The sequence below is a fragment of the Peromyscus eremicus genome, chromosome 20, assembly GCF_949786415.1.
Source record: "Peromyscus eremicus chromosome 20, PerEre_H2_v1, whole genome shotgun sequence".
NCBI classification, from domain to species: domain Eukaryota; kingdom Metazoa; phylum Chordata; class Mammalia; order Rodentia; family Cricetidae; genus Peromyscus; species Peromyscus eremicus.
In genome coordinates, this window is record NC_081436.1 from 25,122,225 (window position 1) to 25,138,618 (window position 16,394).

General features: G+C 53.2%; 1 protein-coding gene across 1 annotated transcript in view; it reads left to right on the top strand.

Annotated features, from left to right (window-relative positions):
* Nucleotides 1-16,394, top strand: part of Myh9 (myosin heavy chain 9) — an 86,285-nt gene that overhangs the window by 32,460 nt on the left and 37,431 nt on the right. Inside the window, exons 3-4 of the mRNA XM_059246895.1 lie at nt 3,707-3,863; nt 15,812-15,839. Coding sequence (XP_059102878.1) covers nt 3,707-3,863; nt 15,812-15,839 — 185 coding nt within the window. The remainder of the gene's footprint in view (nt 1-3,706; nt 3,864-15,811; nt 15,840-16,394) is intronic.

Consider the following 16,394-nt stretch of genomic DNA (forward strand, 5'->3'; position numbering starts at 1 on the left):
GGTAGTCCTTCACGACAAGTCCTTTTTTCTGCTCACTCGTTGGTCCTCAGTCTGATTAGTCAGGGCCTCCCAGCACAGCAAGCACAGTTTGTCTGTTGGAAGAAGCATTCTTTATGGAGTGCTTTAGTTCATCTGGAAGGGTGGGAAGAGTTGAGGCCTGCAGATGGGATGGCACTTAGATAGAACCTTATACACAGTGAGGTGCTGGCAAGGGCTGGGAGCGAAATCTGGTTTTGTTTTTTGTTTTTTTTATAATTTTTTTAATTAAACTAATTTTATGTGTATGGGTATTTTGCCTGCATGCTGTAGAGGCCAGAAGAGGGCATTGGAAATCCTTGGAAAACTGCAGTTAAGGATAGTTGTGAGTGAGCTGCCACGTGGGCGCTGGGAACCAAACTTAGGTCCTCTGGAAGAGCATTCAGTGCTCTTCACCATTGAATCCTATCTCTGGTCCTGGAACCTGGGGTTTTTGGTGAGAATATATATATATAACACAAATTCAAATCCTGCCCCTAAGAAGCATCAAACATGAAATTCAAATTGGGAGCCTGCAGAAAAATGAAGGAAGAAAGCCTTGTCTGTCTGCCCAGATAGCATGGGAGTAGAACGCTCTTAGCAGGATTTGTTGTTGATGTCCCATTCACTCTGCTGTGCCAGTCTGCCCCTTACTGACTGTCACGTGGTGCTGCGGAGCCTCACTTCCTCTGTAAAGCTTCCAGGTGGCTCTCGGCTTGCACCAGGTCTGGACTCTGGGCACTACTGTTTCAGTCCAAGTCCTCTGCTTGGTCTGCCACTGGTGTCTCCATTTAAGTGAGCCCCTGGGTGAGAAACCAGCTAGCCACCTGCTCTTCCCTCTAGCTAGCTGCCAGTGGTCTTTCCTTCCCACGCAGGCAATATTAGCTGTCAAAGTAATTCAGTATTAAGGCAGTACACCCTTGTGAGTGACTGGCAGGACATCATTCTGTAGGTGGATGTGGCATGTAGAAGCCAAGCTTTTCCCCCAGAGCTCTGGTGGCAGGCATCAGCTCTTGGTTTGGTTTCTTGGCTGTCCTGTGTAGGTACCCCCGCCACAGACCGTCTCCCAGGTAGCATCACTAGGAGTTGCTAGTGGAGATCCCACCCAGCAGGTGCAGAACTGGGGCAATCAAAGCCTTTGGATGGCTGGGCAGGGTGCAGCCTCCCTCACGGCCTATATATGTGCAGCAAGGTCCCACACTGTGACCCCAGGAACCTTCATGCTGCATTTGCCTAGCCTTGTGGGCGGCCTGGCCAATTCTGCACCACAGCTGCTCTGTCTTTTCCTTCGGGGGAAGTGAGGCTCCGGGACAGGGGGCGATTGGGCACAAAGAGCCTCTGTGGCCTGTGAATGGAGCAGCTCCCTGGTGTGGCGGCTGCGTGGGAGCAGAGCCACTTGCTCAGTGTCTGTGCCTCCGTGAGCGTTTAGTGTGCTCCTTCCTCCCACCTGAGCTGTGTGCCCGCTTCTCAGGGCTCAGCTGCCTGCTGTCCTTGGCTTGGGGTTAGCCCAGAGTCCTTTAGAGCTCAGCTGTCCAAAAGAATGGTCCCAGTGACCCTCTGTCCCCTTCTGTTGTTTCTGCCAGCTGTTTCAAACATCTGGCTTTGTGGCACACCCTATATGTGGGACCATGTGTCCTTGGCTTTTATCGGGCTGGAGTTCCTAGATATAGGATTTTTGTCTCCAAGGCTGAGGACAAAGTCCAATTGTTGGAAGATCCTGGGATGACCTCACTGTTGTCTAGCCTTCTATCTGGTCCCTACCTAATGCCATCTGACATTCACACGGAGGATACCACAAGATGACCTTGCTCCCTTCTTCCTTTGGCAGCATCCAAGCCAGTGCCACATTTGGGTTTCTTTGCTTTGACCTCCCTGGCCCCTTGAAAATAGAGTAGTCGGAAGGAGAACACATGGCGGAAGCCCGTCCCACTCCCACAACTCCCTGGGAAGAAGGAAGTCTTCCTTAGTGTCCAGGTCAGCTGCTCTCCCCAGTGCAGAGCAGTGCACTTGGTTAGGGTACAGACCAGTTCCCTCAGGAGAGCAGCTGACCAGTGTCTGGGTGGTGGGGTCCTCTGAGCAGTGTCCTCAGCCTCGCTCGCTCGCTCATTCGAAGTTCCAAGGAGAACCTTTGGTCAGTGCTGGGGAAGAACCCTGTCTTCATGCCTGGCTTCTGTGTGAACCCCTGGGTTGAGCCTTGCAGTTTACTAGAGAGAGCGCGGGTGGAAGGGACTGGATGCATCCCACGATCAGCTCCCCAGATGGGCTGCTCTTGGATCGGGATGGAAGTGTACAGCGGGGATGCAGGGAGCACGGAGTGAGGAAAACAAAGGATGATTGGAGACTTGGCCCTCCAGAACAAGGAGGTTGACCTTGGTCCTCTTGAGGCCTGAGTTTGTTCCCAGTGAGGCTTCATGCCTTGTGATCTTTGATTGTCCCTTAGCAGACGGCAGTTTTGATGTGGAGCCTGGGGTGCTGAACCTCGCTCCCCAGCTTTCTCTCCAGCTTGGGATCGTTACCCCAAGAAGATAGCCCTGAGGTTGCTATTGCTGTTTGAAGACAGCCGTGTTCCCGAAACTGAGCATCCCTGGGTGCCCTTGGCAGGGACAGATCTCATGTGCTGGTTAAGAGCCCACTGTCTGTGTGTCTGAAATAAGCAGGGAATTTATTAGAAGTGGTCACAAGGCATTGTGGGCATTTCCTCTAGAAACATGGAGGAAAGAGCTGTGTAAGCTCACCGTAGGAAGCAGTCTCAAACAGCACCTCTCCACAACGGTGTGTTCCTACTCCTCACCATTGAGTAAGGTACCAATCTCCACCCCACCCCATGCTCTTTCAACAGATTGGGAAATGGAGGAAGAAGGGTAAGGACCCCATCCCTGCATCTCAGTTGGGATTTGAACTCAGTGTATCTGACTCCAGGGTTTTGCTTTTAAAGGTCAAAGCAGACCTGGGACATTGGGTGTATTGTAGGTGTCTGGCCTGAAGGGTATTGACAGTTTTGAGTTTCTGCCCCTTGAGGAGTCTTTCAGAGGACCCAAAAGTAGCCCTTATGTTTTTTTAAAGATTTGTACAGGAATGCAGGGCACGAGCTAGCTTTTAGCCATTGAGGATCTGTGGCGAGCTTTCCCAGTGTTAGGGTGGAGCACGTGTGTGTCAATGTAGAATTACTTGTGCTTCTTTGCAGTTTTCCGAGATACAGTTGAATCCTTAATCTTTGTGCATCTCTCACAGTGGCCGACACATCTCTTATTGTCCTAGGATCTGATGTTTTTTGTTTTGCTTTTTGTTTTTTGAGACAGTGTTTCTCTGTGTAGCCCTTGCTGCCCTGGAACTCACTCTGTAGACCAGTCTGGCCTCAGACTCAGAGGTCTGCCCGCCTCTGCCTCCTGAGTGCTGGGATTAAAGCCTGCATCATCATGCCTGGCTGGAATCTGAGTTTTGTAACTTGACTTCTGTATACTTTGATATGGACCTCATCTGGTGCACACTTGTCAGCATACAAAGCCTGCAACCACCTGTATTGAGAGAATGTTAGTTTGCCTGCAGCATCAGCAGCTGCAGGGACACCAGAGAGCACTTTCTCCCTAGGCTGAGTTGTGGTCTTGGAAACAGTGGACACTCAGCTGCACAAAGGTTGAATGCTGTCGAGACTCAGACTTGCTAAACCATTGCCTTCTGTTGCTTTCTGTAGACCTACTCAGGCCTGTTCTGTGTGGTCATCAACCCTTATAAGAACCTGCCCATCTACTCAGAGGAGATTGTGGACATGTACAAGGGCAAGAAGAGGCATGAGATGCCACCCCACATCTACGCCATCACAGACACCGCCTACAGAAGCATGATGCAGGGTGAGTGCTTCGGGGCACTGAGGTCCTTGCCTGGCCTTTCTAGGGGCTCCATCCCTACCTGTCATGTCAAGACATTTGCAGGAGCTGATCCACATTTAGTGTCGCATTGCTCTAGTGACTGGTGATGGGGCAGTGCATGGGACAGAGGCTGGTGTATCATCGTATAAGAGCCAGGGCCAATGGCTATCTAAAGGACATGTTTGTGTGTTGACAGACTGTTCTAGAAACTTGAAAGATACACTTCCTGATTGTTTTCCCATGTACTCCTCCTTCTAAGAGTTCCCACACGAGTTTTTGGCTCTGTTCTAGGTCCTTCTATGAGTTCTCTTTGTGTTCCTTGCAGACAGTGCATACACTGGAGTGCATCCCCTTTTAGAGAGCAGATGTGAGGTCTCACCTGCTGCCTGCTCCCCTCTGCTTGCTGTGTCCTCTGTCCTGGCACAGCTTTGGGAGGATGTTTGTTCACTAATTCCTTCTCGTCCTGGCCACACCCCTTGGCCACTTCCTGGATAGACTGACAGGTCACCCATTACCTCCATACTTCTGAGTTCTTACTGTCTTCCCTGCCCTGGTGTGGGGCAGTCTCCCTGCCTTTCCTTCAGGCGTCTCTCTGCTCCCTCTGACTCTCTCCTCCTCGTCTACTTGGCTGTCTCCATGGCCCTCTTGCTTCTGCCTGTGGGTACGCCTTTTAGGCTCAGGCTCAGCCCCGGGCCTTTCATTCAGCCACTGGAGTGGTTTCTGCCTTCAGTGTCTGGCTGCGCACTGGTACTGTCCCCGATCACTGCCAGGCAGTCTGTCCCCACATTGCTGCTAGAAGCCTAGCGCCCAGGCTTGTCACACACTCTCCTGTCCTCACCCCTTTTCCCAACTCAGCCAACACTTTCATTTTGTTTGTTTCTTGGGTTCTGAGACAGTACCTCACTGTGTAGCCCAGGATGGTCTTGAACTCAAGAGTCCTCCTGCCTTGCGCTTCTCCGTGCCTGGCTTCAGCCTACTCTGTAGGTGTTCTTTCTGCTACTGTTTCTGATCCAGTTTTCTTCCCACCCTCACAGCACTGGCCTTACGTCTGGCTTTGCAACTCCTTGTCTGTACCATTGTTCTGTCAGAGCCTCTACCTGTCAGGTGAGCACTTTTCTAGACTGCAGGTCTTAGACACATAGAGAACCTTCGTGCATTTCTCTAGCAGGTCTTTCTGCTTCAGAGCGCCACACTTACTCCACCGGCACATAGCGCTCAGTATGTCACTGCTCCTCTCCGGAGCCCTCTGCCCCCCAGGGAGAAGACTCATACCAGCTTTGCACCAGAGCCTGGCAATGCTTTGCTTTTGCATTTTAAACTTGATTTTCTCTCCTTGGTATGGACTAGGCCCTGGCTGCCCTTATATTCTTAGAGCCTTGACCAGTCCCTGGTACATGTAATCCTAACTCAGGCCCGACTCCCAAACAGTATGGCCGTCTTATTTTGATAGTGGTTTCTTTTGCATTCTTTGTTCTTTAAGCCCTGCAGTCAATCTGGGCGGGTGGTGACGCCCTTCATATTGGCTTTGCCTGGGTTTCGTGGTTTAAAATGGCAGTGTGCACCCTTCACTCTGCACCAATGCTGTGCACAAGGTATTCCCCGGTCAGGTTATTAGGCAGGATGTGCAAGTTTGGCCTAGCCTTTGGCTGATGTTCACATCTCTCAGGATTCCTTGTGGAAGCCAGCCCTTTGGTTTTAAAGGAGGATGTCTGTTTGAAAGTGCTAATGAGAGCAGTCTGGTGGGAGAACATTTTGTGAGATTCCAGAGGAGTCTGAGTCCCTGTCTCTAGAGGTTATGAGTCACTTTTCCTTGGCTCTCCGGTGGCGCAGTGCGAGAAGTGCACTTGGGGTCTTCCTGAGTAGGGCGTGTTCTCACTCTCCACCAGGATTTAAGCTGCTGTCTTCTAGGCGGTCATGGGGGAGCGAGCGGTGGAGAGTGGAGAGCCACGGCCAGTCATTGGAGTGGACCCTTAGCCTCTCACCAGATAACCTGTGGGCGCTTTCCCAAGAGACTTAACCAGCCCTCTTTTGCTCAAGAAGGAAGTTGGGGGCAGGATTTCTGAAGGTCACATAGATTGGAAATGGTTATGAGACAGAGATAAAATAATGTGTCTTGTCCTTAGCAGACAGAGAGTAACATAGCCTCAGCAGGGAGGGAGCTGAGGGAGCAGTTGGAGGGAATGCTTGTCAGTGTGGGGACCTACAAGCCCTGTGCTTCTTCAGGAATGGTCTGTGCAGGGGCTGAGGCCACATGTTCTCTCACCCACAGCCCCCACTTCACTTCCTGTTTTGCTTTGGGCTTGCTGGAACTCTTTAGCCCCCAAGTGGACCTACTGAGCACATTCTGAGCTGTTGAAAAGTTCCTTCTTGTTGTACACAGTGGGCCCACAAGGCCTTTAGCAGGAGGTGTCTTATTCTTGGGGCATGAAGGGGGCCTGTGACACCATAGGTCACTAGTAGAGAGTGTTTCCAAAAGGAACCCTGGCTTCTTACCCTAAGCCAGGTATTGTAGGTGGAACCTTGGTCTTCAGGCGGTTGGAACCCGTTACTCTCTGTTTTGGGGTGGAGCCTTAGGGCTTGCTGCCCACCCAGTGAGGGAGGGGGCAGGTTTGCTTTGTCATTGCCCCCCCCCCCCCCCCCCCCCGTCTTAAAAGGTATGGCCAGATGGTTCCTCTTCTGCCTCCCCTCCCCCAAGAACTAGACAAAAAATTTCCTTCCTTCCTGAGTTGGCTGTGGCTTATGACATACTAGCATTTATTCTGCCAAATAGGGTAGTTGGTGGCTTTTTCTGGGGACTTTTATGAGACAGGCGTTTTGAGTCCTCCTTCCTTGTCGGAACCCTTCGGTACTGGGGTCTGCCGATGCAGTCTTGGTTACTGCCTGTGGCTCTTTCAGCGTCTTCCTGGTTTGGATGGTAGATTATAAGCTATTTACATATTTGTTAGACTAAGCCAGGCATTCTCAAATATGACATTTGGGATACTGTAGGATGCATAGTAGTATCCTGGTCTCTTTTCATTCTCTCTACTTGTGACAAAAAATATCCCCAGCCACTTCATTAGATGTTCCTTGATGGACAAAATTGTCCCCAGTTGAAAATCCGTAGACTCAACTTTATTGATCCATTTTACTCTGACTGTTAGTTCTAGTTAATCAGCAGTTGGGTGGACCCTGTACTGTCAAGGATTTGAAACACAATCTCAAAGAACTCTGGGATAGATTAGTATTGTCTGCCGTGGGCACAGGATAGGGCATTGGAGTGTATGGTGTCTGGTTTAGGCCACACAAACAGGTGATAGAAAATGCCAGGATACCAAAAGGGTTATCCTGTTCCTGGAGGCCCTGGCCGTCCAGATGGATAGAAAAGACATATTTGCGGACAGATCTGGGGCCACAGATGCACAAGGCAAGCGGCTGCTGCTGCTACCTGGTGCCAGTGCAGTGGCAACAGGTGTCGGGTGTCTTGGAGTTCAAGGAAGTTGTGGCCGCTGAGGCTGGTATGGCAGGGAAAGGCACCGTGGAGGTAGAGACCATGGGAAACCCGGCCGGTCTATGTTAATAAGTGGTTATGGTGCAGCCCAGACATGCCTGCACAGTTCTGTTTGTTGTTTGAATCTCCAGCCTTGGGTTTAATTAGAGTTGTGTTGGCTGGTCGGCTCACCACTCTAACCCCGGCTCTCCGTTTGTTTTCTTTTTGCCATCCGTGGCTGTTAAGAGGCATTTCAGCCTTAGGAACCAGGGCAGAGTGTGAACTTGTGAGGCCGCCCCCAGCTTGTAGGGTGCGAGAGAAATTGAGCTCAGCTGTCTCCCAAGGCAGGTAGAAAAGAAGCCATGCTTCATAGCTCCGAGCCAGGTCTGGTTCGCTCTCAGGGCAGCAGCGGAGCTGGCTTGCACTGCAGGCCTGCCCATGCACTGTGTGGTGGCAACAGGGCAAGGTTCTTCCTCTCAGCCCTCCTTGGCTTCTCTGCGGAAGCCGCCCTGGAGGCGGTTGGTCACCGAGCAGTCGCTCCAGTGCCCAGTGGAGGAGCACGTTCCTCTTGGTGGTTGTCTGACCTTGCTGAGTAAACAGTGACAGTGAGATTTGTGTGCCACCTTCCCATCCACGCATGGTCCCCCTGGCTCACATACAGGTGAAGGGATGGGCTCAGGTGCATTAGCTGATGTGATGGGAACTGGGGGGGTCTCTTGTCTCTGACCAGGAGGGCATGGCTACTTTTTATTGCCCCTCTTCTTTTCTGGCTAGTCCTTGAAGGAATTCTTCCCAGCCTAGCAGTTAGGTGGGGGTGTGAGAGAGAGACCTGCCTTCCTCTCTTTCTGTATCTGCCCTGTGGTTCCAGGGTCTTCTTGAGGAAAAGCCCTCAGCTCATCAGAGGCAGGAGAGTATTTTAGGACTTGAGTGGCAGCTTCGGAGCTGGAGCAGCGGGAAGCCACAGATGCGATGACTCCACTTAAGCAGGAATGTGCCAGCCAGGAGGCCTGGTGCTGGCCAGCCTCCTCACACAAAGGCCTCCCTGTCTGCTGGGGAGGTGTGGAGCCAGCCCTGTGCCTCACCGTGCGCTTCAGGAGGCAGTGTGGCTTCCCTGAGGAGGGCCATTCCCCTGTGTCTGTGTGACTTAGTCCTTGCCCCGGGCTAGCCACGTGCCTCCTGTGTGCTGTGCACTGTGGACTGTCTACTCCTGCAGATACAGGTCCTGCCCAGAGGGTTGCTGACTGGTACCCAGAAGTGCCGGATGCCCCAGCTCCTCTATCAGTGAGGGGCCCACACAGAGGTGGTGTGCCCTGGAACTTTGAGGGCTGCTGGGGTAGACTTGGGGTTAGAAAACTAGTTAGCACTTTGTAGGCTACAGCCAAAGGTCTGCTGGGCCAATCAGCCTTAGCTGTGGTGAGAAGCCTTGTGAACACGGCTTGAGAGCTGTGTCTGGGAAGAATATGGAGTTTGGACCAGATAGAGTAGGACTCTGGCTCTTTCACTTGCTAATTGGCTTGGCTATGGCGCAGCAATATATACCATGATAGGGTCTTTGTTTTTCTCTGCCTTTCACCTTGATGCACCTAACATGGCCAGGCTCAAGAGCTGCAGGAGTGGCCGCAGGGCAGTGCTGACCTGTGCGGCAGGTGCCTGGAGAAGGGCTAGTAGGAGACTGGAGACACAGCCTCCATGGGACCTTCCCAGTGCCCAGTCCTGCCAGCCCTGCCAGCCTGTTCACGACTAGCCAGTGAGCAAGTACTTACCCCGGGGCGTCTAAGTCTCAGAGCCACAGGCATAGGCTGCCTTCACTATATCTTCAGGGGGGCTTCAGCCTTGCAGCAATAAGGCCTTGGGTGGGTCTTCTAGGAGGATGTCACTTTGTTCCAGGGGTGTGTGTGTGTGTCTGTCTGTCTGTCTGTCTGTCTGTCTGTCTGTCTTCTATTGCTGGTGGGCCTATAGAGGCACTGAGACACACAAGCCTTCCACCTACTTCTACCACAGTTCTGGAGCTAGGAGGCTGCTCCCTGGATGGCAGACAGGTTGCTCCTGGAGTGAGCTACCTCGTTACAATCTCCTCAGTTGTATCGTTCTCACATCTAGGCTCTTATTTCTAAAGAGTGTGTGAGAGGAGTACGTGTTACGTAGGTCCTTTCTGTTGGTTTCTCTTCTTTTTTGTGTGCTAGGGATTGAACCCAGTAGATGGCTTGTGAGTCAGGTGATCTGCTGAGCTGAATCCCTAGCCCAACAGAACGACCCTTTCTCACAACTCAGCTTTATGGTTTCCATCCAGCTCAGCAGCGGCCCCTCCCCACTGCTTTGACCTGGGCCAGCAAAGCTACTTTGAGAGCAGTTGGAACCTTGACCCCCATGGTTTTGTTAGTCCATCCTCCCTCACCCCCTCAAAAAAGGCAAATAGAAAAAAGTACCTGTGAGGGACTGGAGAGATGGTTCAGTGGTTAGGAACAATGGCTGCTCTTCTAGAGGGCCAGGGTTGAGTCCCCAGCATCCACATGGTGGCTCATAAATGTCAGTAACTCCAGTTTTAGGGGGTTTAATGCCCTCTTTGGCCTCAGAGGGCACCAGGCACATAGACACATACAGGCAAGACCTGCCTTTAAAAAGGCCACCTTTGTAAAGTGCAGTGGGCAGAGCGGGTTTGCTGCTGTCAGCATTGCTGTGTCCGTGTGTCCTGCTCTCCCACATCCTGGCGGAGACGGCAGTGGGGCTGTGGCCTGGCATGCCAGGACCAGACAGGCCGTGTTCAGAGAAGAGACACTTTCCTTCCCCGTTGCCTTTCTGGAGTGGAGCTGTCAGATGAGAACAAAATAATTCCCCGAAGCCAGAGAGAGAGAGAAACCAGTGGGCAGCCTGCACACATGAAGTTCCTGTAATCTTGACCCCCGGCTACTGGTTCAGGATTGACTCCGAGGACCTAATGTTTTTAGCATTCAGACAGTATAGCTTAGGGGTCAGGGAGTCACCCATGTTCCTAGTCTTGTCTGCCCACCTTCAGCTGGTCCAGAAATACAGTAGTGCCAAGGCCCAACCAGAAAGGAGAAGGGTCTGCAGCTGTCCTCCTGTGGCATGCTCTTCCCTGGCAGCCTCCAGCATACTCTTGCTAGACTGGCAAGGCTCCTAGAGGCCTGAGTGTCTTCAAGAGCACCCCCACACACACTGTCGCTCTTTCTGAGCTTATCCAGGGGCAGTCAGTGGTCATCCTTTGGGGATCAGCTCTCCCTGAGCCCTGCCTGGCTGTGTCCATCTAGCTTCCGTCTGTCCTGTTTTGCTTCCGTCTGTCCTGTTTTACTCCTTCCCCAAGAGCACAGCTCTGCAGAACCATCCACCGTGGCTCCTCACCCTCTCTCTGTCCAGCATCCAGCAAGGCCCCCCTTTCCTCTGAGCAAGGCAGAGCCGGCCAGGGTACTTCCTGAAGGCATTTGCCGTGGGCAGTGGGCACTCAGGTGGTGTTGGATTGCCAACCTGACTAACCTGTTGGAGGCACCTGTGCCAGGTCAGCTGCCTGTCAAGAGCATTTCCCCTCAGCCTTGTAGGCGGAGAAGTGGAAATGGTCCGCCTGTGCACCTGAGTGTTGCTGGTGCATCTGGCCAAGAGAAGGCTTGTTTGGGGTCTCACTTTTAGCGCAGTGAAGGTCAAGAGTCATCCCTGGAGCTGTGTTCTGATCATCCAGGGCCTGACAGGGAGGGCTGCCCGACTCCTGCCCTTTGTACCTGGGGCCCAGGCTTCTGAGGAGCACAGGCCATGATGAGGCCAAGTCCATCTGTCTCTAGCACCAATTGCTGCTGAGTGAGCGACTACATGTGTGTCCTGGATGGGGGGGGGGGGTTCCTTCTTAAAGGGCTGCCTTGTAGAGACAGCTAGAAGACCTCTGTTCCGCCTGTCTGCAGCCTCTGCTAGTAAGTAGGAAGTGGTTTTTGCATCCTTCCTTCTCACCTTTCTGTCTGCTTCCCAAGTGCTTGTCACGCAGGCTGTGATTAGGCTGCCTGGGGAGACATCAGAGTCCTCCAAAGGTTCTCTCTCATCATGCATGGCTCTGGCCTCTGTGCGTCGAGGTTGAACCCAGCCTGTAGGTGCTTTTACCGGGACAAAGACCTGCCTGAGTCCGATCGCCGGGTTCCTCAGGATCTGAGGTCTTATCTCCAGGCCACACTAAGGCCGTCCCACTTCTGGCTTTGAACTGGAACCCCACATTTTATATGCTTTGCACAGTCCTTTGTGTTTTGACTTCCTGACACCCAGATGGTGTCCAGAGACATGACTCTGGAGTTGGAGTGTCCACCCAGGGTGACCCGGTGCAGAAGTCACCTTGCCCACACAGTCTGCACCCAGTAAGCCACCCCCAGGTCTGCTGTATAATTTTCTCCAGAGCACATTTGGAGGGGTGCTGCTTGTCATGACTCAGGTGGGCACGTTGCCCACTCTGTTGCCGTCCGCTATTGGTCTACTGCTTCTCAGCCCCAGAGAACCTGCTTCTCAGCCCCAGAGAACCCGGTGGACCTGGGGATGGGGGTTCCTCAGGCAGCTATGGCCTTTTGACAGTTCCTCCTGGGAGGTACACTTTCTGAGCCGGCCGTGAGTCAGTTCTAGTAGCGGCCTGCACCCTTCCTCCTGTACTTCCTGTCTGGCTGATGTCACCACTGTTCTAGTAGTCTCGAGCCTCACAGCCTTTTATGGACAAGAATCAGCCATAGTTCCTCTCACAGAGGAAGTGAGCCATAGCATGAGCGCGCCCACCCCCCCCATGTGTATCGGAATCTAAATACCGGGGATGAAACACCTGCAGCCAGGCCTCGGGCGTTTTTCTGAGTTAGCTGGAAACCTGTCCGCTCAGGGCGGCCACATCAGCTCTGTGACCTCATTCCATGGACTCAGCTTCTGAGTTTAAAGTCAGCTCAGGGGCGGGAGAGCCTGACGGCTGAGTGTTTCACTCACGAGCGCCTTTCTTGTGGTTCTGGAAGGCTCTTTTGGGAGCGTGGAGATGTGGTGTAGGGGTGGTTAAGGACAGCATTCTGAGTGGCCTCAAGCATTCATCTCTGCAGGTCTTCCGAGCAGACCCTCTTCATTCCCAGAGGTCCAAGGGCACAGCTAATGGCTTCCTTTCTGTCTGCTCTGGGGGTATGACCAGTGCCGCTAGCCGCTGTCTGCTGCTCAGGGCTTTGTTAAGATTCTGACTGAGGAAAGGCTGCAGCTGTGAGAGTTCTAGAAACCATGGCTGAGACTCACAGTGCTGCCTCAGCCCACATCCTCTGAGGTGGGGCCCGGGCTGAGATGGGGTCCTGGGTGGTTCAGATCCCGTGTTTCTGAATAAGGTTATGCCGGTGGCTGTTAACTCCCAGGTGGCGGGGTAGAAGAGAGATGACAGAAGCGCCTTTCAGATAAACTCTGTGGCCGTCCAGCTGGCCTCTGAGTGTCCTCAGCCGCTGAGACGACAGTGTGAGGCCAGGCTGCTGGCGTGCGTGCCAAGGAGAGTCCCTGCTAGAACACACGGGATGGCGGGCAGCAGGATGAGCCCAGGCCAAGAGCCCACCACTTGCTGGGAATTTATGCCAGTATCTGTACGGGAAGCTCCGAGCTCAGGAGCAAATCTCAGGCAAGCTGCTGTGGAACAAGCTAGACAGAGCAGGCAGTCCATCAGCAGCTACCTCCTGCCTTACCTGACTGGAGAGGGTTTCCCCTGGCTACCCAGGAGGTCGAGAGAAAGCTTCCAGAAAAGGTCGTAAGGACTTTGAGTCTTTAAGAGGCTGTGTGTGAGTCAATCTAAGGAGGTGGCTCTGCCGTGCTAAGTGTTTGGGGGGGCTGACCCGAAGGGAGGAGGGGGCCTCTGGGCAGGTCTTCTTTGTGAAAGCTCTGGCAAAGCAGAGTCTGGCAAAGCAGGCTGGGATTCCTTTGAACTTGTGTTTGGGCTGTTCTGGCAGAAACAGCCTCTGGAAGTGGAGAGGAGAGGGCAAGGAGCTGAGGGTGTGGGGAGGCTGAACTTCCTCCATGTTGAGTCTGGCTCCGAGGGTTAAGCTTTTGGAGTGTGTGCAGGCCTCTGTGTATATGTATGGACAGAAGTGCATACATGTGCTGTGGATCTATTTACACCCAAGTGTCTCTGTACTGCTCCGGGCACTCACTGACTCTGTTTGCACACAAGTATCTGAGTGTGTGCTGCTCCATGCACTCACGTTCCTGCTTACATGTCTCTGCACACATTCTTGTGCACCACGGCACACACCTGTGTGTATGCAGGTGTGCGTCTGTGTGCATACAGGACTGAACACAGCTGCCCAGATGTCTCTGTTTTCTGTGCATGTGTGTCCATGTGTGCATGTGTGTTGGCCACCCTGCTTCCTGCTCAGTAGTGAAGTCTCTGACTCCTCCTCACACAGTTAAAGGAATTCCAGTCATCCAGGGTCTGGGCCTGGACAGCCCTGGGAAACACTTCCTTCTGAAGGAATGGAGAATGTTTCCTTTTATGGTAGCACCAGGCCCTTTCTGCTCATGCTTCGCCAGCACACGCAGGTACATTCTTGCCTGCTCTGGGGTGGTGACTAAACATGCCCGCCTGCAGCCACAGCTGGGGCCGCCACAGCTGGGGCCGACCACAGGGAGCTGCTGGGGGAGGGCAGAGCCTGGGATGACAGAAATGCTTGCTCCAGCCTCAGGGGCCACACTGCTGTTGGGGAGGAAGGGGTGAAAACAGCCACCTCCTGCTTTTTCCTGTATCCCTGCCTGTCTTATCCAGGCTGGGCTCTGCTCTGTCTCAGTCCTTGTCTGGCAGCCTTGAAGAACACAGGGCAAGGCAGGGGTGGTTGAGCGCCCCCTTCTTGCCTTCTCCCTGAGTGGTTCTCAGGAAAGTGGCATAGTGTCTGTGGGAGTGTGAGTGATGGGGCTCCCCCATACTCCCACTCCAGGGCAGTTTTTCTTTTTTCTCATCTTTTAGTTTGTCTCAGCTATATAGATCACCCTGGCCTTCAGTCCACAGCAGTTCTGCCTCGGCCTCCAAACGCCTGGCTTGGTGGTCGTTTCTTGAGATGAGGATGGAGGCTGCAGCTGAGGGCATGGGCAGCTGCTGCCCCCCTATAGGATGTGAGGCTTCCTTTTCCGGCTTCCTGTCTTGGAGTCCAGCCTTCCTTCTGCTCAGCCAGTTGACAGAGTGAGGATGGCAGTGTGCACTCAGCCCTATACGCTCTTGAGACTGGGCCAGCTAGAAAGCTCGCCTACAGGAGGGCAGGTCATCTGCCTGGTCAGTCTGGTGTTGGATGGCTAATTCCATGTCCTGAGGCCATGCACACAGAAGGCCGTGAGTCATTCTCCCAGAACCTTGTCACATGGGGCCCCGAGCCCGAGCAGGAGCCGGAAGTGCCCTTCATGAATGGCTAGCACCTACTGTCAGGCAGTGCTGGTTCTGCTGCAGCCACCAGTGCCCCCGGATCGGCCCTCCTGCTCCCCCCTCTGCCACCGCTGCCCTATCACAGAGGTGATAGAGGCCCTGCAGGAGTTTACTGTGCTTACAGGGTCAGCACCAGGCCTGTTTTATGTGTTAGACTTATCAAAATCATCACAGAAGGGAGTGGGTAGCCAGTCTACCTTGGGCTGTGGAGATCCACAGTCAAGAACCTCATCGTAGTTCGGATGTTACCAAACAGCATGATGCTGGCTTGTGCCGCTTTGACTCTGTAGGGTTTGAAGTGGGACACTCAGCACCCACCTGGCTCAGCAGATTGTCCTAGACTGTGACCATCTAGCTTAGCTTTCAGAGCGCAGGGCACTCACTGTCCCTTAGCTTCCAGAGTGCAGTTGTCCCCACATGCAAAGAGGAACACTCACACCCCTCCTTGCCGACTGGTTCATGAAGCTGGGGTTGGAAGTTCCTGCCGCTGGTGTAGACAGCAGGCTGTCACAGACACCGTCTGAAGCTGTCAGTCATCGCTGGCTCCTTCCGTCCTGTCGTCATCGTGTGCTTGCGTGAGCCAAGCACCATGCCGGCGGGTTCACGTGTGTCCTTTACATACGTGCTGCCCCACATGGAGGAGTGCATGGGGCTCAGAGACGCTCTTCATCGTCTCTGCGAGGCAGTGTCCCGTACCAGGACTGTCTCATTGTCGGCCAGGCCTTGTCGTGCTGCCTACCCTGACTTCCGGCCCCCTAAACAGTATTCCTTGCTTAAATATGGGCAGTGTTGGGAACACCTGGCATGGGCATTTTTTCCCCTGATATTCATGGGATAGAATGGGCAGTGTGTGTACAGCCTGGACTTGGGGAGGCAGTTTTCTGGGACTTTGACATTACAGATGCTCCTCCGAGGGATGTCCATAGTCAGCCCGGATTGGAGGCCTGGAAGGTCCCTTCAGAGCAGCATTTAAGTCTTTGTTCCTTGTCTTGGCAACTCTTCATGGAGGTGGGAAGGGGCAGGTTTCTTCTTCCCACCCAAGGTAATCTGATGTCCTCTTTGTTGCAGATCGGGAAGACCAGTCCATTCTGTGCACGTAAGTGTTTCCTGAGTGTGTGTGTGTGTGTGTGTGTGTGTGTGTGTGTGTGTGGTGTGGCGGAGTGAGGGGTGTTTACCGCTCTGATATTTGTATTTGTGGTGCTTGGGAATGAACTCATCCCTGCTCTTACTGTTCTCGGGGAAAGAATACTTTTATCCTGTTGAAAAGGGGTTGATGGGCTCTTTCCCAGTTCAGGTCCCTCCTCTTGCCCTGAGACAGGATTCAGGGCTATGTGTCTTCTGCCCAGTGGTCCCAGTGAGCTTTTGTGTCAGCCCTTCTCAAAGGAGTGGCCCTCAAGTGTGGGTGCGTGGGTGACAGCAGAGAACCACCACAAACTCCAGCAGGAGCCTCCAGCTGGAGCATGGCGCATGCCTTCCAGCTGGGAATGGCCCTCCTTATCTGATTTAGGCTGATACTGGCTACTGTCCACCTTAATAAGGAAACCGCCTCCCAGGGATATTTCAGGGGAACACATATAAGTGACTTTGGCTCCCAGGTCAACAGCTGCCTGCCCCGATGTCTAAAACATTTGGCTCTAAAGGCTGCCAAATG